The following is a 23,088-nucleotide window of genomic DNA, read 5'->3' as shown; positions in this document are numbered from 1 at the left end:
CTGTTTTTTTGGCGCATGCTTGTTTTGTGTGTACATCCAGCAATTTTAAAGGCAGTGGACACTATTAGAAATAACTCAAAATAATTATTAGCATAAAACCTTACTTGGTAACGAGTAATGGGGAGCTGTTGATGGTATAAAACAATGTGAGAAACGGCTCCCTCTGAAGTGAAATAGTTTTCGAGAAAGAAGCAATTTTCCACGAATTTGATTTAGAGACCTCAGGTTTAGAATTTGAGGTCTCGAAATCAACAATCTAAACGCACACAACTTCGTATGACAAGGGTGTTTTTTCTTTCATTATTATCTCGCAACTTTGACAACCGATTGAGCTCAAATTTTCACAGGTTTGCTATTTTATGCATAAGTTGAGATACACAAAGTGAGGAGACTGATCTTTTACAATTACCAATAGTGTCCAGTGTCTTTAAGTGAGATACCACTTTTTGAAAATGTTCAAACTCACACCTAATATTTAAGTGTTATTTGAGGATATACAACGTTTTTGCTCTGACACATCAATTTCATTGTACCTTCTTGCCTACTTGTTAAGCTCTTGTGGAGGCTGTCTGTAGAGGAAATCTTCAACAGTCCAAGTCCATTTTGAAACCTTTCCCCCGCCACTAGCAAAAAAATACTATTCTGGTCATTGTGAAACCAGCAGCTAACTTGGTAAGAATCCAAACCCACAAGCTTGAGATTGCAAGTCCTGCAGTCTAACCACTGAACCACAGTGTACAACCTAATTGAAGGTTGTCCTTCCTCTCCCCCAGAAGCAATGTACCCCAGCCCCACTCGAACCCCACCTAACCCAAAGTTAAAATCGTTCTAGTCATCCTCTACAATAACATGCGCCTTCACATTTCCCCTCGATGCCTTCCGGGCCAGGTAGCGATCCTTTGCAGACATCACAGAATCTTCAGCGTTCCTCTTGGCAAACTTGCTCTCAGAAACCTTGGTCTCTGAAACGACCTCGACCTCCCTCTTCTGACCTTCCTTCTCAACCTTTGACTTTGGTGGCTCATCTCTGGAAGGTTGTCTTTCAGCCTGTGATGTCGTCCTGTGTTGTTCATCGTTCTTGTCTGTTTGTTCTTCTCTTCTTGTGTCTCTGTCTGTTCTTTTATCTCTCTCTTCATCTTTGTTCTTCCTATGCCCAACTGAATGCCTGTCTCTACGTTCACCTGAGGAACGTTGTTTCTCATGGTGTTTATCACGGTGTCTATCACTGTGACTGTCATGGTGTTTGTCACGGTGTCTATCGCTGTGACTATCATGGTGTCTGTCACCATCTCTGTCGTCCCTTCCCTGACGGTTTCTATCCTTGCTGTGACGTTTCTCTTCAGTTTGACGTTCTGTTTTATGATGATGTTTTTCACTCCTACTGTCATCTTCAGTTTGTGTCCGCTGTTCTATCTCCTGATCACTGTCCCTGTGGAAATGATCAGGTAAAGGATATCTTTCAAAAAGTAAGCATAATCTGTACGATATATTAGAATACCCTTTCTAAACTGTAAACAAAATAATATGTTTTTGTACTTGCTAAAAATTATGAATAATTATTCTTGAAAACAAAAATTGCATGGTTTCAGTCATGACAATCGCAACTGTGCAGTGAAATAAATTGAAAACAAATTAAAATAATTGTAATAGGTCTAGATGTTTGTCTAAATTAAGAGCCTTTTCTTTTTTACATCATTCCAGTTTTGGAAGAGTTTGAACCATGATGATTACTTAGCATGAAGGATTCACGTTTAAATAAATCTTCACAAAACAAAAAGGATGACTATTTTGTTATGCCTGTGTATGCTAAATTTCAATCCTAAATTGTTGAATACAAAAAGACAAAATAAATTATTAATCAACCAGTTATACAAGTCGATCAATTATTTGTGCGTATGTTGAGTCTTTGACACTAACCAAATGTGTCCAGTGTCTTTGAAAAAAAAGGACTAGGCCTATGGGATGCTTATCAATCAATCAATCTATTAACAACATCTATTTCCATACATACATCAAAATAACAAATGTGATTTTATAGAGACTGAAACTGTATGGAGGCATGACCCATTAAAAGCAAAAGCTTGTAGGCTGGGATGCCTTGTACAAAGCAAAACAAAGATGGAAAGTTTTTAGGAAATAAAATCAGCAAAGATGTGGAGAGAATTAACAAAAAGCAAAGCTTGTTGAGTGCAAACAAAATGTTTTACTCTAGGTTAGGCCTAAACCTATAGACCACAAGCAAATTAACAAATAAATAAATTTACAGAAATAAATAAAAGTAAAAGAATCAATTAGTACAAGACAACGAACAACAATAAATATAGCAGATATAAACCCCAACAAACACTCAAGTACCAATAAAATGATGTGATGAAACGAATAATTTAAGAACGTGTACAAACATGGAGCGATAAAACAAAATATAAGTTTTACGTGGGCAATGAAGCATGAAGCAGGTGAAAGAGCAATAATATTTATGGATGATTTGAACAAAATTAACACATTTTGTTTTAGAAGAATGTTCTTAAGTTTTTGGACTTGATATATTAAGTTTCCAGAGAGTTCCACAGTTAGGGTGCAGTATGCTTGATAGTTTTTAAGGCAAGTGTTGGGCGAGTTCAGGGAATGTGGACAATTACCATACACTGTTACACTAGAGGTATCAAACTCACCCTTTCTCAATCTTGATTTTAGGTTTTGATTCTTCTTCCGACTTCTTATCTGAATCTTCTGCTTTGGGTTGGTCCGCTGGTCCTGTTGTCTGGTCCAAGATGTGACGATAAAAACCACTCATGTCTCTTTGCTTTGTTACGTCATTTAGAGCTGTAAACAAAAAAGTAAAAACCAAGCAATTTAAAACTAACAGTTTTTTGGCATCACAGCTATGATAAATGGACCTTGAGATAAAAACAGACAAACCTCATTTGAGCACAAGGACTGACCTACACATTGATTGCCATTGGGGATCAGGGTTGCGTTTTCGGGGTCATAACGTCATAACTGTTTCAGTCAATGGCCAGTGGTTAACCCATGGCTAGTTCAACCGAAACAGGTATTGGTTAGGACCGCGAAAACGCACCCCTTGTTGGCTCAATGCTTTCTTTACCAGGATTCACCTCTGTGAACCCCAGTTCAAATCCCATTTCAGACCGGACCTTGCATCAGTCCCTACCTGATAGCGTGGGTTTTCATCATTGGGCTTTTCCTTTCACGTCTAAAACTGAATGAATTGGGCCATAATATCTATGCTTCCAGAGCTAACAAATAGGTGCAACTTAAAACACAATTGGTAGTAAATATACCCAATTCATCACAAAATATTTCACTATTAACGCTTTGAAAATAACCGGAGTAAAATTTGTTCCCATGTTTAGATGGATTACCCATAGCGAAATCATGTAAAATTATAATTTTCTCTTATTCGATGTACATCTTTCCTCCATGCAAGCATCACAATTCCAATCTTTTGAAATCAGAGATAATAAGTGTATGTGAACAGTGCCCTCTATAAATCGATAAGTTTAAGAATACCTTCCATCTCTGCCTCCCGTCGTTCCCTTTCCTCCTCCTCCGCCAGTTCCTCCATCTTCTTCTTATAAGCCGATGTAACAAACGCCTCCTTATCAGCGAACTCCAAACCCTCCGCTTCTCGTTCTCTCTGAACCTTCCTTTCTTGAAGACGTTCTTGCTCCCGTTTCCTCTGAGCTGCCGCTTTCAGAAGATTCTCCATATATTTGGGCTGCAGGATTTTTAAAATAACATTATTTGTTGCTTTTTTGTATTTATGGTAGCCACTGGTAAATACATGATTCATTATCGTCATCACCAGCGTATAATTTCATAGAGCTGCTTAAGCAGAAATATTGCTTAAAAACATTCTGTTTTAAAAGCAAAAATGCAGGATGTGACATGGGCCCAATTACATAAATCCTATAAGCATAGTTGTGCTTAGTTAATTTTGTGCTTTAAAGGCAGTGGACACTAATGGTAATTGTCAAAGACTAGCCTTCACAGTTGGTGTATCTCAACTTATGTATAAAAAAACAAACCTGTGAAAATTTGAGCTCAATTGGTCGTTGAAGTTGCGAGATAATAATGAAAGAAAAAAACACCCCTGTCACACGAAGTTGTGTGCATTTAGATGGTTGATTTCGAGACCTCAAGTTCTAAATCTGTGGTCTTGAAATCAAATTCGTTAAAAATTACTTCTTTCTCGAAAACTATGGCACTTCAGAGGAAGCCGTTTCTCACAATGTTTTATACCATCAACCTCTCCCCATTACTCGTCACCACGAAAGGTTTTATGCTAATAAATATTTTGAGTAATTACCAATAGTGTCCACTGCCTTTAACTTAAGCAATTTTATGAAATTGGGCCAATAGGCGGGGCTGGTGGTCTAGGCTTCGACTCTAGGCTTTGTCTGCAGATGTTCAAGAACTGCATGCTATAAAAAACGTATGCCTGAAGCCCGAGCTGCGTTCCCATTGCGTACGTAGCGTGCCGAGCCAAAGCCTGAGACGAAGCTGAAGCTGTGGTTTGAGAAAGGAAGATTATAAACAAACAAACAAACAAACAGACATTTCGCTTGAGTAACAACACCAACAAAATATTACTTTCACATTGTACAGGGCTGACATTCAGGACTGTGTTTTTTAATACAATTAAGCAAAGGCAAAATCCTAACAATATGGCTACTAAACAGAACAACAAAATTTAAATAATAATATTACTGGCATTTTCATTAATATCCGAGTTGTCCAGATTATTGCAAAACTATGGTTTTGGCCTCAAGTTTCGACCCCAGCTGAGTCTCTTTTTAAGACTAAAACTAACTTCAGCTTCTTAAACAAGTTTTTCCTAAAGTTGCTGCTTTAAAATTATGTGTTGGACCAAACTCTAGAAGCAGGTTTTGCCATAACAAAAATTCAAGTTTTTTACTCCACAAAACGGCGTGTTGTTTTAGTTCGCAAAATAAAAGGAAAACCATGCAATTTCGAGTTGCATTTGTGTGAATCGTTATATTCTACTTTTAAAACATCTTTCTCACCACATACATTTCATAACAAAGGGTTTCAAATTATGCTTTTTATAGACCAACTCGCCCGATCCAAAGCAATGTGTCCCTTTAAATCTTACTAACTGAAGAAACTACTGAACATCCTTGCAGCAGAAGAAGTCATCAGTCTGATGGTTACATCCCTGTTCCGACAGCCCTATGTTTCTATACCTTTAGTGTATTTTCCTAGTCTTAACCCTAACTCTAACCCTAACTCTAAATCATTAGGTTTTTCTTCTTCGGAACACAGGGTTGTTGGAACATAGGGTGCGTTCGTTTAGCTTCCCGGGTCATCCCCAGTCTGCCCCGGTGCATTCCAATAGCTTTTGACGTGATTCCAGGGGCTCACCCAGGTCAGCCCCTAGTGCCCTGCTTGTGGAGTGGGTCACTTGGGGGGCTTGCCCCAGGTAAATGATGTCACTACGAGAGCGGTGAGTGGTCGCTCGTTTAGCTCTTGTCAGGGGCTCAACCGAGTGAGCACCGCAAAAAAAAAAGGAGGCAGCCTCTAAAAAGGAAGGGGGCGGGGACGCTAAACAGGTTTCTTTTTTTACTCGGCCTTACATATAAGACAAATGAGATTAATTTTCTCTTAGTGCTTATCGAAAAGAAGAAACAAATTATGTTAAATCAAACTTTGTAGGTCATTTTGTTGAAAAAATAATAATTGATTTTATTTTAAACTGTGTAGTTTATTTTTTTTAATGTGTAGTTTTTTCAAAATTCTGGTCCAGTAAACCCCATTAACAATTCTGAGCTACCAGCTCCGAGGTCTTGCAGTTTCCCCTAAAAAATCTGGCTTCGGACGAATAGCGAGTTAAGCCTTTATTTCATATGGCAACAGTCTACCATGCAAATCACCAGATCAATTGTTTGAACTATGGTTTTGTCAATGGAGGTTCTGTTTTACAAAGTATAAACCTTAGAAGGATTCTGTATCACAAAGTACGAACAACCTTAGCACTAACCTTTTAAAGCCATTATACACTTTCGGTACAGAAAAAAAAAAAGTTCACAGATTTACAAATAATTTACAGGGTTTACAGAAGGTAATGGTAAAAGACTTCTCATGAAATATAGTTCCATGAAATGCTTTACTTTTTGAGAAAACATTGAAACAATTATCAATTCTCGACATCGAGAATTACGGATTTATCGTAAACACATGTCATGACACGGCGAAACGTGCGAAAACAAGAGTTGGTTTTCCCGTTATTTTCTCCCGACTCCGATGACCGATTGAGCCTAAATTTTCACAGGTTTGTTATTTTATATACAAGTTGTGATACACGAAGTGTGGGACTTGGACAATACTGTTTACCGAAAGTGTATTTATGGCTTTAAACTACAAATAAGTCTCTTATAAGTTATAAATTAAAGATAATGTAGAAGGCAAATAAAATATGGCAGAACTCTGTAGTTCACATTTGGCATAACAACACCCCAGGGCCCCGTTTCATGCCACTGCATAATGCCACCTTTCATTTCAGTAAGGAATACCCCCATCACACCGAACTCGTTCTCACTACGTTCTGAAAAATCTAGTCTTGGTGCAAGACGTTGTTATTCACACTATCACTCCACTATTGCGGTCCCTCGCTCGCTCACTCCCTCCTCGCTGTACACATTACTATGGCCTTGCAACAAGACTGTATTTTTCAGAATGTATTGAGAACGAGTTCGGTGTGGTTGGGGTAGAAGGAATCTTGCACACTGCTCAGGCTTACAGATGATTATTCTCCTAGATTTGGAAAAATAACACTTGGATTGGGGCGTTCATCATCCCGATCTTCATTCATATCACAATCCTCTTCATTGTAATCATCTTCTACGGAGTTCTCATCGTATTCAGGACTCTCCGTGCTACTGTTTGTGTTCTCCTTAATATCATAAAGAGCAAAGAAACCTTGTCTCAGTAACTGGAGCTCCTGTCCGATTCCAGACAACACATGAAGCATCTGCTCTTGGAACTTTGCCGTCTTGTCTTCACAAGGGCAACGTTTTTTGGACGAGGAGTAATTTCTCTCCTGGGTTGGTATTCGTCTCTTTTTTCCGATGGTCACAGAACCCCAAGTTGTTCTTGAGCTTGATCCACGAGCTGACCGTGGCGCAAAACGAAATCGCTGTCTCCCTCTCGCCCTCGTCCCAACATTGGTTTTAGATGAGTCGACTTTACTTTTTGTCCTCGCAGGCTCAAAGCTATTCTCCGATAACTCTACTGGCAGGACTGGGGTTGGATTTAACCTCATGCTGTTTGTTGTAAAGTCGGTCTGCGTAGGCTGCTGGTAAATATTGGTCGTTGTGAAGTCAGGCAGCTCAGGCTGTTGATCCTGGTGGTCCTGGTAACTTTGTTGATGAATCTCCATTGGGAAGGGTACCCTACTGTGGGTGGCAGTCGCCATCTCTCCAGATTGGTACATATCAATTGCGGGAGAATCATACTTAAATTCATTGTCTATGCCGTCACTTTTAGTTGTTGATGATGAGGAGGCAATGTCTTGGGGAATATTCGGAGGTCGTCTATCAGGTAGTAGGCAGTACAGACGTGTGAACTCCCCAAATAAACTAAAGACAGTTTCAGATCCTCGCAGTCTGGGACGTGGGGTATTCCCCACAGCTTCTTCCAGCTCGACTTGTCGGAGTATGTCTCGGTATTCCCGGCCCAAATTCTTCAAAAGGTTCTCCACCATCAGTCCGGAGTAGGAGAGCATCTGTCCGATCTCGGCGTAGAAATCCATGACTCTGAAATTGAACTTAGCCTTGATGTACTTGGGATGTGACGCCAATAAGATCTTCAAGAGTAATTCGATCTTGTCGTGGGTCCATGAGGCGCGTTTTCCTCTCGGTGTCTGTTCCTAGGAGATGAACCACAAAGTCAGGACAGCAAATCAGTTGAGCAACATAATGGTTGTGAGTGTGACCAATGCAGCGCCATGCACATGGGATCGGCATGAGGTGAACTACTCAAATCCAAAAGTTTTCAGTCGCAACTTATACTTTATTATGAACACAAATATATTTAGAGTTGGCAGTTTTCATACATGAATGAATTGTAAGCCCATTAGTTTCAGAAACACAACATTGGAGTCTTACATATATCCACTAATAAGATGCTCATCTTCTCAAGGCACTTGAATAAAAATAAGCAGTGAAGAAGTTTTGAAAGTTCAGAATTATGAGACCCATTTCAGTAACACTTAAGCACATAAGGGTTTACAAGGTGTTCAGACACATTTGGCACTGGAGTGGAAGAAACACAGCGGCTAACCCCTTCTCTTAGCGATAAGTGTAAGACACATGGGACCTACAGCTTTACATACCGTCCAAAAGCTATAGGTTAAGTGCCTTTCTTAAGGACACAAGTGTCAAGACCGGGACTCAAACCCCACCCGGTTGTTCAAAAACACCAGAGCTCGAGTTCAGAGCACTTGACCGCTCGCTCATAACACACCATGTATGGCAGATTTTGGATGCAGTAGGATTAGCCCATCATGGGTCTTTCTACAAATGCTGTTTGTGAATGCATTGCCTGCATTACACCTAGTTTATAACACTTGAACATTAAGGAAAGCCCATATTCAGGCAAACTAGAATTGAATTTACACACTATCCTTAGTACAAGTGGTATCACTATACAGCACTTTGAATTTTTACAAAGGTAAGTTAGTCAGGATCCAGGGCCCAATTTCATAAATCTGTTCAGCAGAAAAACTGACTAACATATTAATTTGTGATCAAGTTGGGCTGCAACCTCTTTCTGCTAAGCAACGTTTTTCTTTGCTAAGTAATTTGCACATGAAATTGGGTCCTGGATAATAATAACAATAATACTCAAAGCGCCATAGAGTATGAAAAATACAACAAATTTATACATCTCAACAGTATGGCTCATGCTAATGTTTGACGTTATCCAATCCAATGTCAATAAAGAAAATATTTCAAACCTTTACAAAGCACCCAAAGAAGATCATTACATTTCAGTGAATTTGTTTACAACCATTTGACCATCGGCCTTGTCTATACCTATTCCACCATATGATCAGGGCCCATTTTCATAGAGCTGCTTAAGCACAAAATCTTGCTTAAGCAAAAATATCCTTGCCTAGTAAAATCAGATTACCGGCCAGGACTCCACTCAATTGTTAAATGCTAAACAACAGCTAAATACCGGTCACAGGCAATGTATATGGCATGACATTTTTTGCCAGTAACATGTATAAAATAAGCTAGCTATTTTTGTGCTTAAGCGCATATTTTGCTTAAGCAGCTCTATGAAATTGGCCTCTGGATTAGTCTTGGTACAAGGCGTCCTTAGGGCATTTCTGTCTTATCGGTTACTGTTAAACTGTAAAGCAATATGGTGCTTTTACAACTCACAAACAGAGAGCAATCTGTACATTGTATAACAACAATATAGCACTTTGTCGCCAAACTATGGCCCTAGACCCGTAGACTAAAAACACCCGCAATCAGTATTCCTAAAAGCACGACATGGTTTCATGAGTAAATCAGGGGTCATTGTTAGCTTAGTTAGATCATTACAGGGCTATTTCCATAAAGATTATCAAAAGAAAGCGCTTACGATCACCATTCTGTGCTTACTGTGCAAGCGCCAAATTTCTGCGCTACATGTAGCCATAGAGCAAGGGATGTAGCTGTGTAAGCGAACAATGCCTCGTAACTTGGAGTATGCACGTTCACAAGCAAATATTCCCTGCTTTCCCATTAAATACGCTTGAAGTAAGCGCCGAATTCCCTGCTTACGTAAGTGCAGATTCTTTGCTTACAGTAAGCAGCGCCATGAAGTTGGGCCCTGCAGCTAATTTCATAGAGCTGCTTCAACATAAAATTTGCTTAAGCTAGCAAAACGAATCTTTGCTTAGTAAAATTAGTTTACCAGCCAAGACTCCACTCAACTCTCTGCTCACTGCTAATTTCAATATTTTTAAAGGGAAACTAAAAGTTGCGGTTTATTCCCGATAGTTCCATTGCTGGCAGTTTTGTAAACTGATGTCTTGTCAGTTTTTATTGTTGTCTTGCATCCATGTTTTGTTTGTTTGTTTGTTTGTTTGTTTGTTTGTTTGTTAACCTGGTTATTATGTGTAATTGTTTGTCTCTTGTCCTTCCAGGTTGGACTGACACACCTCTTGGTGACAGTGCAGGCACTTTTGTCAGTCCTGGCAAACCTGGATTGTTGATGTCTTTTTGTTGTCGTCAGTCGTGTAGTACTTTGTCTTCTCTTTTACTGCCTGTCCTCCTTTTTTATATCTTGATGTATCTTCCTTTTTAATGTTTTCCAATCCAGATGTACATGTATATATTTATATAGGCCTATTTAATGTTTTTAAGAGCTTTATCCTTTACGTATACAATTTTTGTATTTTTGTATTTTTATGTGAATTGCCGAATAAATAATAATAATAATAATAATAATAATAATAATAATTGTTATGCTTAGTTAACAGCAGCTAAATGCCAGTCACAAGCGATGTATATATATGGCATAAAAGTTTGGCCAGTAACATGTATAAAATAGGCAAGCTGTTTTCGTGCTTAAAGACACTGGGCACTATTGGTAACTGCCAAAGACCAGTCTTCTCACTTGGTGTATCTTAACATAATATACATAAAATAACCAACCTGTGAAAATTTCAGCTCAATTGGTCGTCGAAGTTGCGAGATAACTATGAAAGAAAAAAACACCCTTGCCACACGAAGTTGTGTGCTTTAAGATGCTTGATTTCGAGACCTCAAGTTCTAAATCTGAGGTCTCAAAATCAAATTCGTGGAAAATTACTTCTTTCTCGAAAACAAAGTCACTTCAGAGGGAGCCGTTTCTTACAATGGTTTATACTACCATCCTTTCCCCATTACTTGTCACCAAGTAAGTTTTTATGCTAATAACTATTTTTGAAAAATAATTACCAATAGTGTCCACTGCCTTTAAGCAAAATTTGTGCTTAAGCAGCACCTTGAAATTGTGCCCTGATGACCTGTTAGATGAAGAGGAAATAATAAAACCGGATAATTGAATCGTACCTTGCTGTCTTTAGCCGCCTTCTTGGCCAGAACCTTCTGTTGTTTCTTCTCCTCCATGGAGTCATAAATACTGTCATATTCATAAACTGTGGGATCTTCTTCTAATGCTCGTTGAATCTCTAGTTGTGTCTATAATAGTAATAATAATGGACGATTATAATGGACGATTATAATGTGCTATGTCTGTTATAAATTAAGGCCCGGTCACACAGGCCTCGATAACGAGAACAAAAACGAGAACGATAAAAATGCATGCTCGCGATTGGTTGAACTGCTTCACGCAGAATACGCCCACGCTCATTCAACCAATCGAGGGCGTGCATTTTTATCGTTATCGTTTTCGTTCTCATTATCGGGGCCTGTGTGACCGGGCCTTTACACTCCTGCCGCCGAAATATCAAACTTGGTGGAGATTAATAACATATTCAGTGCCTGCTTTTGTGTTTTGAATCTAAAATGCCCACCTTGATGAGGTTTTCCAGATTTTGGTAAAAAAAAAAAAGTTTTTATCATTTAAGTCTTTCTCACCAAACAAATTGTATTGCATATTTGTGTCTCACTATTCATTTTTCCTAACCACATGACTCGATTGCTTCTGTTACACTTATACCTGTTCATGTTTGTTGTGTTGTCATTTAGCCTTCGAGAAAGACTCTGCTAGGGTCAAAACGTCAGGCCATCAACTATTGTATTCATAACATAGGACTTTTTGGAAAGGGTAAGTAATTCTATTTCTATCTTATTATTTCAAACAATATTTCCTGGTTGTGTTTACAACCAGGTTTTCAAACATTTCTTGAGTTTATCTCTCAATTAAAACAAAAAGAGACAGTTTCCCAACCTGTTTCTTGACTCGTTGTTTTTTAGCTTCATATTGAAGCGACTGGTTTACTGCAGAATGGGCCGATTCCTACGGGTAGAAAAAACATTATTTATTTTGTATTTTATTTCAAACTTTTAAAAAAATAAGGAAAATAACATCTTTCTCATACATACGGTTGGTACAACACTTTTAAAGAAAAGTCACCTGGAAATATATTTTTTTTTCTTCAAACATTAGAGTAAATGTTTATGAACAATAAAATATTTTTTGAGTAATTGTTTGTTACGATTTATATGTTTAAAAAATAGATAAAGTTGTTTGGGGGGTGACTCCGCCTACCCCTTTTGTGATGTCAATCGAGGCAGACTTTGCCTCGATCGAACATCGAACACAAGTACAGGCAAGTAATAGACGGGAGTTTGTACGTTGCATTTTTTTCTGGCAATGTCGACCAGGTGTATTGCTGCTGTATGCAGCAAAACAACAAAAGATGGGGTCAGTTTGCAAAGTGGTCCGGTCCGATGTCTTTTCCAGCACTGTGTGCAGCAAACTCTTCGAGCAGTCATGCTTCGAGAATCCGGAATACACCCCACAGTTTGACATAAAGAGAAAAGTTCTTTTCTAAAACATGACGCAATCCCAACTGTTTTTCCAGCTAGTGGGAAGTCAAAGAAGGTACTTGAAAGACGTGACGAACATAGAGGAGCATTTGCCTAGTGGGTATTGTTTCAACTTTGAGGTATATGTTTTTAGCTTGCGCCAAGCGTCACTATCTTGTGTTGGCACTGCATGCGATTCACCGTGCTGGGTAATCCGAGTGGACCGTCCGCACAGCAGCCATACAGTGCGTCAGTCTGCTCCGTTACCGTAGCTCTGTACGTAGGCATCATACCGATCAGGTATCCAGTTTCTCTTCAAATATCGCGTCTCGATTGACGTCACGAACAGCGCCCTCTCGGGTCGGGCCTACTTTTAAATTTGTAAATAAAATGGAAACTAATTTTAAACCTTAGTTAACTGTTTAATCATATTCCATTCATCAAAACACATATTTTAGTGACAAAAGCTTTATTTTGACAAAATACCACTTCCAGGTGACTTTAAGTTAGCGTATTGATTCACCATTTTCAATGTAATTTATGTAACTTTTGTTTACAAAAAGAGTGACCCCCTTGTACATTCCCGGGTATTTCCAGGCAGGCGGAAAGTACACTTGTCATGTGGGAAACTTTACATTGGGAGAAATAATTTCCTCTTCAATTCAAGAGTTTAACAAATAACAGCTGAACAAAGTTTGAGATGAGTTCCCTTTCTTGGTAGCAAAAGTTGATAAGAAAATGAAACAGTGCAATCTTATGATTTTAAGATTGTGATCGCTGTGTAAAAATCGTGGACCTGCAGAGAGTCCAGGCTCTGCATGGCTCTTGATCTGTAAACATGTGATGTCATAGAGAAAAGACATTTGGGTTAAATGTACATAGTAAGGCTGGGTTAGTGTGGAAAAATGTGAAAAGTGAAGTGCTTCTGAAGTCTTCCATTTTTCCAATTGCCTCGTGTAAAAATGCAACTTGATCATTACTACATCACATCATACAATTTAACACAAAACCTAATCAAATTCAAATCACAGATTACAAACAAAAATTAATGTTTTATTATTTGTACCTCATCACTGGAATCTCCAAACGCAGACAACTTTGGCAACAAAACTGGTGTCTTCTTCTTAGACTGGTGTGTTATCAACCCATACCTATACAATGAAAAAATAACAGTTTATTACAAACTGATCATGAATTATTATGCCCAAACTCCTGAACAATTCATAAGTCATTGCGTTACAACGTGACATTTTTGTTTAATTAAAACATTTACATGGCTGGAAACTAACACCGGTGACCACAAGCCTGAGGCCAGTAATTCTAGAATCGATAGGCCTACTTATTTTCAGGCCAGTAAACTTGTGACTTGAATTGAAAAGTCTAGCAATTTTTCTGTGTTTGCTATTTCAGATAACTTTCCATATCACGCCACCACTTTTTCGTTAATTTTGCTAAAATTGAGGTAAATTATACAATTATTTCATCCACGCCACCACTTTTTCGTTAATTTTGCTAAAATTGAGGTAAATTATACAATTATTTCATATTGAATGAAAAAGTGGTGGCGTGATACGGAAACTTTTCCGCTATTTCTTTTTAATACCTCATTAAAGCCATTATACACTTTCGGTACAGAAAAACAAAAAAAAGTTCACAGATTTACAAATAATTTACAGGGTTTACAGAAGGTAATGGTGAGAGACTTCTCTTGAAATATTGTTCCATGAAATATTTTTCTTTTTTGAGAAAACATTAAAACAATATCAATTCTCGATAGCGAGAATTATGGATTTATTTTAAACACATGTCATGACACGGCGAAACGCGCGGAAACAAGAGTGGTTTTCTCGTTATTTTCTCCCGACTCCGATGACCGATTGAGCCTAAATTTTCACAGGTTTGTTATTTTATATATAAGTTGTGATACACGAAGTGTGGGACTTGGACAATACTGTTTACCGAAAGTGTATAATGGCTTCGGCTTTAATAGACGGCAGACTGATCACCCCCCCCCCCCCGCCCCCCAGCCCCCACAAATTTAATAATATAATTATAGGCCTATAAACAAGAAGGTAGAAATATCTCCATGGTAAAAAGCAAATAAATAAAAAAAATTAAAAACAATAATAATATTTATTAAAATTTTAAATAACGACAAATACATTTTTTATTAATATTACAAAAAGAAAATGTAGCTCTGTTGGAAAAAGAGCTTTGTTTTATCCAGCTGCAAAAATTCTGGAAAACAAATTGTACTTCGAACAAGAGAGCACAAAATCTTAACGAATCCACTGCTAGTTTTTTAAGGAAACGTAGCAAAAAAGCAGATGTTCACTGTATACCGCCCTCTAGTGATCGTTTGCCAAACTGCGGTACTGCATGTGAACGTAAACGTATGTACGTACTAAAATTGTTTATAAAACAGGCTTAAGAAATCAAATCCTTTCGCATAAATTCTAGATAATAAACTTAAGTTTCATAAGAATTCATGAAGGTATTTAACTGTTGCATGTGATATTCAAGAATCTGTTGAACTTCCAATTAAAATAGGCATTTGACTTACACTTTTCCGCTACTCGACGCCATCTTTTAAACTGGTGCCTTCTTCATATAAATAGCAAGCCACGTACGTTTCCTTGTTTTGGGAGACAGGGTACCATACCTGGATGATACAACAAAACAAAATAAACGCAAAGAGAGAAGTAACACTGGTCATAAGTATATTTAAATGTAAGCATTCGTGCACATTAAGCAAACTTGAAGGTTAATGAATGGTCAAAGACAATGTGAGGAAACACTCTGATATGATTCAAGGCTATTTTTTTGCTTAATATGATGATTAATACCAAACAATTATATTTCTTTAAAACAAGTTTGATTTTGTTTCTTTGGAACCATGAGACTGAGAAATGAATGAGACTTTAGACTGTGAGAGGGTGTTAATATGTCCATTGAAAAAGCATGGAAGAACCATGGAGGTAGATTGGGTTAACCAAGTTAATTAAGAACTAGGTTATGGTACTGGTACTGTAATTATTTTTATTCCAGCATTGAATCTTGCTTTTGTTCGCGCAATACAAAACATGTGCCAATAAAAATTTGAAGCAAAGAAGAGCCAAAAACTGTAGCACACCATATTTATTATGTAACTTGACTCACCCCCAAAATGTGCAAATAAAGTGAAGACAAGCAGAAGCTAGAAAGGGGCATATTGCAGAGATTCTTCAATACACAATTAATTTTTTTCTCCATTTTTTTTTTTTTTTTTTTTTTTTTTGGGGGGGGAGCATTTGGTCAACCTTACCTTCATGTGTTGTTAGTGTTTCTGACACTACTCCTGTCTAATATTTTTTCCTCTTCACAGAAAGATGCAGTTGCTTCACGTTCAGTTGTTTACAGTTTTATTAACATGGCTTGAAGGATGCTATGGAGAAACACAAGATGACAATCCAGAAACAGGACAAGGCCCTATTGATGTTCTTAAAAATCAAGATGTTGGTAAGAAAAACAAGAATGATTTTTTTCTCAAACCCAAACCTGCTGTTTAGTTTGGGTTTGGTTTTTGAAAATTGATTTGTGGTTTCAACTAGTTCTTGTCTTTCATAATTACTCAAAATTTGTTTATGTTTCTTTCATTTTCACCAACATGGAAACAATGTTGCACTGAACTGAACTAGTAAAACCAGTTCAATCAGTACCTTACAAATTGCTGGAAACTGTCAAACATAAAATATTAAATTACTATACAGTTTATTTGATACCTTGTTTCACTAAAAAGAAATTGTTTTCAACTGTTCACTTCCTTTATATAACATCTCTGGGAATTTTAAAATTGCTTCTCTTCCACTCTTTCATGCAGAACCTTAGTTGAGATATCAAAAACCTCCTACTGATGGCCTCGTCGTCGGGAGGAGGGTTATCGCAACTAGCAGAACCATAAAATAAGTTTCTAATATTTGGCTGTGGTTGTTATTTTTCCTTCTGTAGGTCTGAGTATTGGAGTGATGTCAGCTCTGGTCATCTTTCTAATTGGATTATCAATCTTCGTTTATCGCCCAACAAGAAAAAATCACCAGCAAGTTCCTCCAATCAATCATAACGCTGTGTTATAGAAATGCTGGCCAAAAAAAGACTGGAGAAATATTCTGTACATAATAATAATATGATAGGAAAAATTTAGCAGAAAACCCTACAAGAAGTGAAATGTAGAGTTGGCCTTGTTTGTCTGCAAGAAGTTTTAATTTTAAAATAAATCTTTGCAGTGGATGGTGAGAATGTGTTGATTATCAAAACAAGTGACCGTGACATAAAGGAGATGTTAGACCTCAAGCCTGGTTCATACTTTCTGCAAATGCTAAGTAATGCAATAAAAATGTTGACGTCACAGCCCTGTTTTCCCTGCAAGAGTACTTCACATTTCATTCGGTGCGAATTTGTGATGTCAACTTTGTATCTGATTCACACATAGAGTTATATATAAACTGTATGGATTCACATGAAGTATGACAGGGCTTCAGAGAAGTTGAAATTGCTGTTGGCAAACAAACAAGATGGCTGTGACTTTGAAATGTTCCCAATCCTGGCCAAACATTACTCGAAAGAAGACTTATGATGAAGTCAGATGTTTATTTCCTTAGTAATTTGTATTTTTTTAACTAATGATCCGAGTGTTATTTGTATGATTATGAATAATAAAGCACCGGATGCTCGATACTTTCTCCATATGTATGTCTGAAGTATCATAACATAATAATTGTGATGATTACAATTTATACACGTATTGAGAAATAAAATCCTAGCCCCCCCCCCCCCCGAAACAATAATCTAAAGAGTTATTTACTTATTATAAACTATAATAATTATAATACCTAGTAACCCCTAGTACACTGCAGTATTATTATTAACGGCTACCTTTGAATGAGTGCTGTGTAAGGGCCCACCCCAAGTACCACATCATGATATTGCTACTGCTAGGGATAGGAAGTACAAGTAATAGTACGTAGTACTGTAGTCGAGCAACTAGCGATTGTCTTTCTTCTGCAGCGAATAAGTTAAGTGGTTTAAGTAAAGGCTTAAATTTCAAACTAGAAATATTCTAACAGACACGATCAAATAAAGTTACAATTACATACAACTTGGACGCAAAGCTAAGTAAAGTAGTATTTTTTATTCACAATATTATATTGATAAATTAAATTAATTCAGGTAAACAGACACGCAAAGTTTTCTCTTTTTCGAAGTTGTGGTGGCTCTGAAAAGAGCCGGTTTGTTTGTTGGAGATGCGAAATCTAACCGCCGAATCCGTACAGGGTACGGCCTTGGCGTTTCAAAGCGTAGACGACGTCCATGGCTGTGACGGTCTTTCTCTTGGCGTGCTCGCAGTATGTGACGGCATCACGGATGACGTTCTCAAGGAAGACCTTAAGGACACCACGGGTCTCCTCGTAGATCAGACCAGAGATACGCTTGACACCACCACGGCGGGCCAGACGACGGATAGCGGGCTTGGTGATTCCCTGGATGTTATCACGCAACACCTTGCGATGACGCTTGGCGCCTCCCTTTCCTAGTCCCTTTCCTCCTTTGCCACGTCCAGACATGTTGGTTGTAGTTTTGTTATCGGTGATCGAAAACGAATGATGATTTTCAAAACTCGATTGGAATTTATAGCACGTTTGCGGACGTTGGGGAAATGACTGCTAAATCTCCCGTCCATACTCACATCGTCCGTGTGGTGGAGCGCGCAGCATCTCCTCTTTCATTGGTCAACGCAACTAATGAATATTTATTGAGTAATTTTCCTAGGGGGTATTTTACAAAAATGGTGTCCGTAATTCTAAAATATCTAGTAAATTATTAAATTACTCCAAAATAATTACATACTATTCATATTAAAAGAACAATTTCAATTAATTTCCAGATGATCAAAACATGTAGCATGAGTTTCTACATTTATATTTCATGTTTACAAGTCCGATACATCATTTTTAGCTTGTTCACGAAGATTACGTTGGAGCGCCATCTCGTGATATCGGAACCTTATTGGACAACACAAAATGAATATGCAACGGTCGTAAAGAAACGATAAGCTTTTCTGAGCTTCGTCTCAAAACGTTTACAAAATTGTTCCATTATTAAATTACAGTTTGATTTATAGTGTAAGCTTTTACTGAACATTGCTAAATTGTATACTTTAATAACTTTTCGTATACTGAGAGGACGTTATTTGGAGCAATTAAGTATTTTGCGTTTCACAATTTCCAACTTGTTTCGTCGAAGGCTTCCCTGCAACAGACTAGAGTGTTGATTTGTCAATGAAAATGCATAAACATTACCTGATCCCAGTTTGTTGAAAAACGAGAAACGAAATCCTGTTATAAAAACAAATTGAACATTGAAATATCATTATTTTGAGATAAACTTATTACCACAGAATGTTTAATGGTACAACGTTTGCTTAAATGTATTTTGGTATATATTGATTTGACAAAATGTTTAGTTTTTGCCTTATCTTCGTTAACACATCCGTTGAAAATTGCCAAAACGAAGGCTTCGACTCTGGCCAATTAGAAAGCTGAAAATACTGACCAATCATGTGGGGCGTTAATTTCGTTTATGGCCAATGGTGTAATTCGTAATAGAGGTCCAATCACGTTGGGTTGAGTTTTGCTATAAAAAGGTGCCGGGAAAGTTAAAAATTATCAGACGATTTTATCATCAACACTGAAGAAAGATGGCTCGTACCAAGCAGACCGCACGTAAATCTACCGGAGGAAAGGCTCCTCGCAAGCAGTTGGCTACCAAGGCCGCCCGCAAGAGCGCCCCAGCCACCGGCGGAGTCAAGAAGCCCCATCGTTACAGGCCCGGTACCGTGGCTCTCCGTGAGATCCGCCGTTACCAGAAGAGCACAGAGCTTCTCATCCGCAAGCTCCCCTTCCAGCGTCTTGTCCGTGAGATCGCTCAGGACTTCAAGACCGAGCTCCGCTTCCAGAGCTCTGCCGTCATGGCTCTTCAAGAGGCCAGCGAGGCTTACTTGGTCGGACTCTTCGAGGACACCAACTTGTGCGCCATCCACGCCAAGCGTGTGACCATCATGCCAAAGGACATCCAGTTGGCCCGTCGCATCCGTGGCGAGCGTGCTTAGATTTCAAGTCGCACCACAAAAACAACCGGCTCTTTTCAGAGCCACACAACTTCCAAAAAGAGAAAAAACTATGATCTGTTTTAATTATTCCTTAAATATTTGTTTGTGGTTTATAACTTATATTGATGTACTGCCAAGCTCTAATAATCAAGAAGAGTGAATGAAAATAAAAAGCTTGTGTAAATTTAACCACCTTCTGTGACGAGGTTTTCTGTTGAAATAAAGTTATTTAATCTTTTTTGGGAATAAAATTAGGGATGGTTTTTAGTAGTAAAAAACTAGTGTAGTAGGCCTACTTTGACACGCAGAGAGATGGGCCCTAAATCATTTAATTTATAGTTAGCACAACAATTTATACAGTGGGCAAGGGAACACAGCTTGCCATATAAACATAACGAGGAGGTTTTCATTGTTCAAAACATTGATTGGTTTCATTCAGCAATTTTTACAGACATCTTAAATTAAAAGTTGTTTGATAAAATCATCAGGTTTAAACGTTTACATTACAAGTTACTGGTCAGGTAATTCAACAGTGGATTGGCCCAGAATGCAGTCCAAGCTCCAACCAGACCCCCAAAAATGAGGTGCTAGATCTGAACATTTCAGTTATTACAAATTTCATTGAATTGTGAAGCTACCTCACAAAAAACTGTTGTAAAACTGAAAATTAATTACTGTCCAGTAATTTTGCACAGTAAAATAAACACAACAACATGATGATGTTCATGTACATGTCCTTTTTATATTCCAGCTTTAAAAAAACGCAGTTTTTTGTACCCAGCAAGAGTTTCCAAATTATCAAGAGGGGCTTGCTTCAAAACTACGTGTATACAGCCTACTCCTAGAACTATCGCTATCGTCTCCAAGTTAGCGAAACAAACCTCATAAGTCTAGGAGTATATAATAATAATTATACATGTACGGACATTCATTTTGCGCAGTGACCTATATAAATATACTCCACTGTGCACTCGCTCCTGTTCATATAAAGCTCTTTCGCTGAAGTCCAACACTCGTTGTAATATTCATTATTACCCTGGTCAATGGGCCATTTATTTTACTACTTAAACTTTCTCAGCTCCCTAGGGAGTGCAGCCTGTCCTGCCAAATATTTAGCACACCAATATCAATGACAAGAACCATCTCTGCCCTATCTGGTACCCCAGTTACTCCTGGGTGAAGAGAAGCAGTTATAGTAAAGTGTCTTGCTCATTGGAACCAACACCCTGATGACTCGGCCACCGATCACGACATGGACTAAACCTCACATGAACACGGCTCAAAATACACAACAAACACAAAAATACAATAATCAGTAGAAAATTGTGGCACATATTGAAATTTAATCAGACCATAGAGTAAGTAAAAATTAAACAAAAACCAAAAAAGCAAAATAAGGTATTGGCAATAACTGTAAAATTCTATTATAAAATACAAATTCAAATTAAGAAGCTGGTTTGCCAGGTAAAAGTTCACAGTATCTGAATCACGATCCAATTTATTTTTGATCACGACTGGCAGGTAGATTGTGACACACTTTATGGTAAAACACAGCATGCAAAACTACAAATTATGAATTAATATTTTACTTGTCTTATGAGATCGCCAGAACAACCCTGCACAGGTATCGCTCATTCACATTGACTGTACTCAAGAAAAACATGCACATGAACATGCACAATACATGTATTTAGTTTACCAAGTTGTTCATCCACCCGACGACCCGACGCAATGGAAAAGCCTCAGCAGCAGTGGATAGATTTCGCCAAAGAAATATTTCATTTTATTTTAGCGACAAAAAGTTTCTGTACATATGACTTGCCATGGCCTCCCCTTGCCTCTAAACCAATGAACCAGTTTGAAAAGTTAAGACCCCATACGGTACCGACCCTTTTCCAAGCCAACACTCCTCAAAAAAGAGAGTTTACACACAGTTGAACCTACAAGTTAGTTTTAGTTACTCCAGGTTTAGATGTTTCAAGTGAGATTGAGATGCTTATTCCATTCAGTCCTACAACTAACAGGAAAACTTAAGTTTGGAACTTAAAAATTTATAACCTCCAACAAGACATTTTGAGGCAATCTGTTTTTCATGTTTCTTTTGAAATATTTTAGCAAGTACCGGTAACAAACTTTGTTTGTGCATTTATTGTAGACACCAAAAAAAAAAGAGAATTATTGAAATCTTTAAGCAACACAATATTAAAAATTGCAATGTCTCAATTTCATAAGCAATAATAGCATAACTTACTCCCCCAACTACTCTCAGAGAGAAAATTCAATTTTTAAAACAAACACTTCAATGGGAGACTTTGGAACGCTAGGTGGCAGCAGACTTACCAGGTAAATTTCCATTTTTTACCGAGCGTGCGCACATTTACCAAAAAGAATGGATTTACCTGGTAAGTCTGCTGCCACCTAGTGTTTCCAAAAGTCCTCCATTATCTTTCCAATTGTGCACCTTCTTCCACTGGTGTTTAACATGGCCAAGCCTTCTCGAACACTCACACAAAAAATTTCCAAAATATAGATTTTAAACAAAACATTAATGGCCTAACGTTTCAACCCGAAATACTAGGCCATTAACTACATTTTGTTTGTCCTTTAGTTGGCAAGCCGTTTGCAACAGCTAATTGTATTTTCTTAATGTCAAACAAATTACATTTAAAAAAAACTTGACAAGTTAATAAATAAAACTCAATCCAGCTATGCAATTTTTTTAACACCATCTAGCACAAAACTTCTTCAAGTGCAGCGTCTCATCATCAAGTGTGTGCGATCAATACATCATACAATAGACCGGTCCATCCATATCTAGCAACTACTGCCCCCTTACAGGTTTAACATGTTCAACACACATCCACATTTGCTGAAACAGAACCAACAAATGTACACAAAATGCCTTCTTCGATACATTTGGGGATTTATGTGTCAAGATTATGGAGGATATTTGAGTCAAGTTTTTCACGAAAGGAAAATTAATAAAGAAGTCCAATGTTGAAATAATATTTTAACAAATTCTTCATAATTACAGAACCCCTTGTACTCAGTGTTACAGGCCTGAAATTACATAGGGTGCGCTCGATTAGCTTCCCCGGGTCGACCCAACAGTGCTCATCGGTTGAGCCCCTGAATGACAAGAGCTAATGGAACGATCACACTCGCCCTCTCTTGGTGATGTCATGCACCTCGGGCCAGCCCCAAGTGACCCGTTCTACAAGCAGGGCACTTGGGGCTGACCTTGGTCTGACCTGGGTGAGCCTCTGGAATGATTTCAAAGCTATTCTAACGTACCAAGGGCAGACCGGGGTCGACCCAGGGAAGCTAATCGAATGCACCCATTTAGGCCACAGAGACACTGGTCTTCGTCGCTCTAGTCTTGGTGCCCCTTCATAATTTCTCATAGCCTTTTAAGATTACCAATGGGTG

At 38.1% G+C, this 23,088-nt stretch overlaps 3 protein-coding genes and 1 long non-coding RNA gene across 6 annotated transcripts; 2 read left to right on the top strand and 2 right to left on the bottom strand.

Moving 5' to 3' along the window:
• Nucleotides 1–386: 386 nt before the first annotated feature.
• On the bottom strand, nucleotides 387–15,902 carry LOC117290551 (nuclear speckle splicing regulatory protein 1-like). 2 transcript variants are annotated; one of them, XM_033771991.1, is made up of 8 exons: nucleotides 15,820–15,835; nucleotides 15,079–15,177; nucleotides 13,582–13,666; nucleotides 11,935–12,003; nucleotides 11,094–11,222; nucleotides 3,532–3,739; nucleotides 2,673–2,823; nucleotides 387–1,429 (listed from the first exon to the last, which is right to left on the bottom strand). In XM_033771991.1, the coding sequence occupies exons 2-8, from the start codon at nucleotides 15,099–15,101 to the stop codon at nucleotides 829–831; spliced, it is 1,266 nt and encodes a 421-aa protein (XP_033627882.1). In that variant the 5' UTR covers nucleotides 15,102–15,177; nucleotides 15,820–15,835; the 3' UTR covers nucleotides 387–828. The 2 variants fall into 2 exon arrangements, with proteins under 2 accessions (XP_033627882.1, XP_033627881.1); XM_033771990.1 differs by lacking the exons at nucleotides 387–1,429; nucleotides 2,673–2,823; nucleotides 3,532–3,739 and adding an exon at nucleotides 6,322–7,909 and having other exon boundaries at nucleotides 15,820–15,902.
• Nucleotides 14,869–17,059, top strand: LOC117290552. 2 transcript variants are annotated; one of them, XR_004519050.1, is made up of 3 exons: nucleotides 14,869–14,912; nucleotides 15,880–16,013; nucleotides 16,503–17,059. It is a non-coding gene; the product is annotated as an uncharacterized LOC117290552 (long non-coding RNA). The 2 variants fall into 2 exon arrangements; XR_004519051.1 differs by having other exon boundaries at nucleotides 14,877–14,908.
• A 744-nt stretch (nucleotides 17,060–17,803) lies between these two features.
• LOC117290658 (histone H4) lies at nucleotides 17,804–18,127 on the bottom strand. The gene has a single exon (XM_033772177.1). It carries the CDS (start codon nucleotides 18,113–18,115, stop codon nucleotides 17,804–17,806), a length of 312 nt encoding a protein of 103 aa, XP_033628068.1. The 5' UTR covers nucleotides 18,116–18,127.
• Nucleotides 18,128–19,169: 1,042 nt separating this feature from the next.
• LOC117290806 (histone H3, embryonic) lies at nucleotides 19,170–19,772 on the top strand. The gene has a single exon (XM_033772369.1). The coding sequence runs from the start codon at nucleotides 19,249–19,251 to the stop codon at nucleotides 19,657–19,659; it is 411 nt and encodes a 136-aa protein (XP_033628260.1). The 5' UTR covers nucleotides 19,170–19,248; the 3' UTR covers nucleotides 19,660–19,772.
• The last annotated feature ends 3,316 nt before the right edge of the window (nucleotides 19,773–23,088 follow it).

This window comes from Asterias rubens, chromosome 5 (genome assembly GCF_902459465.1).
Source record: "Asterias rubens chromosome 5, eAstRub1.3, whole genome shotgun sequence".
In the NCBI taxonomy this organism is placed as follows: domain Eukaryota; kingdom Metazoa; phylum Echinodermata; class Asteroidea; order Forcipulatida; family Asteriidae; genus Asterias; species Asterias rubens.
Note: the sequence above shows the minus strand (reverse complement) of the source record. Positions and strands in the feature narration are given on the sequence as shown.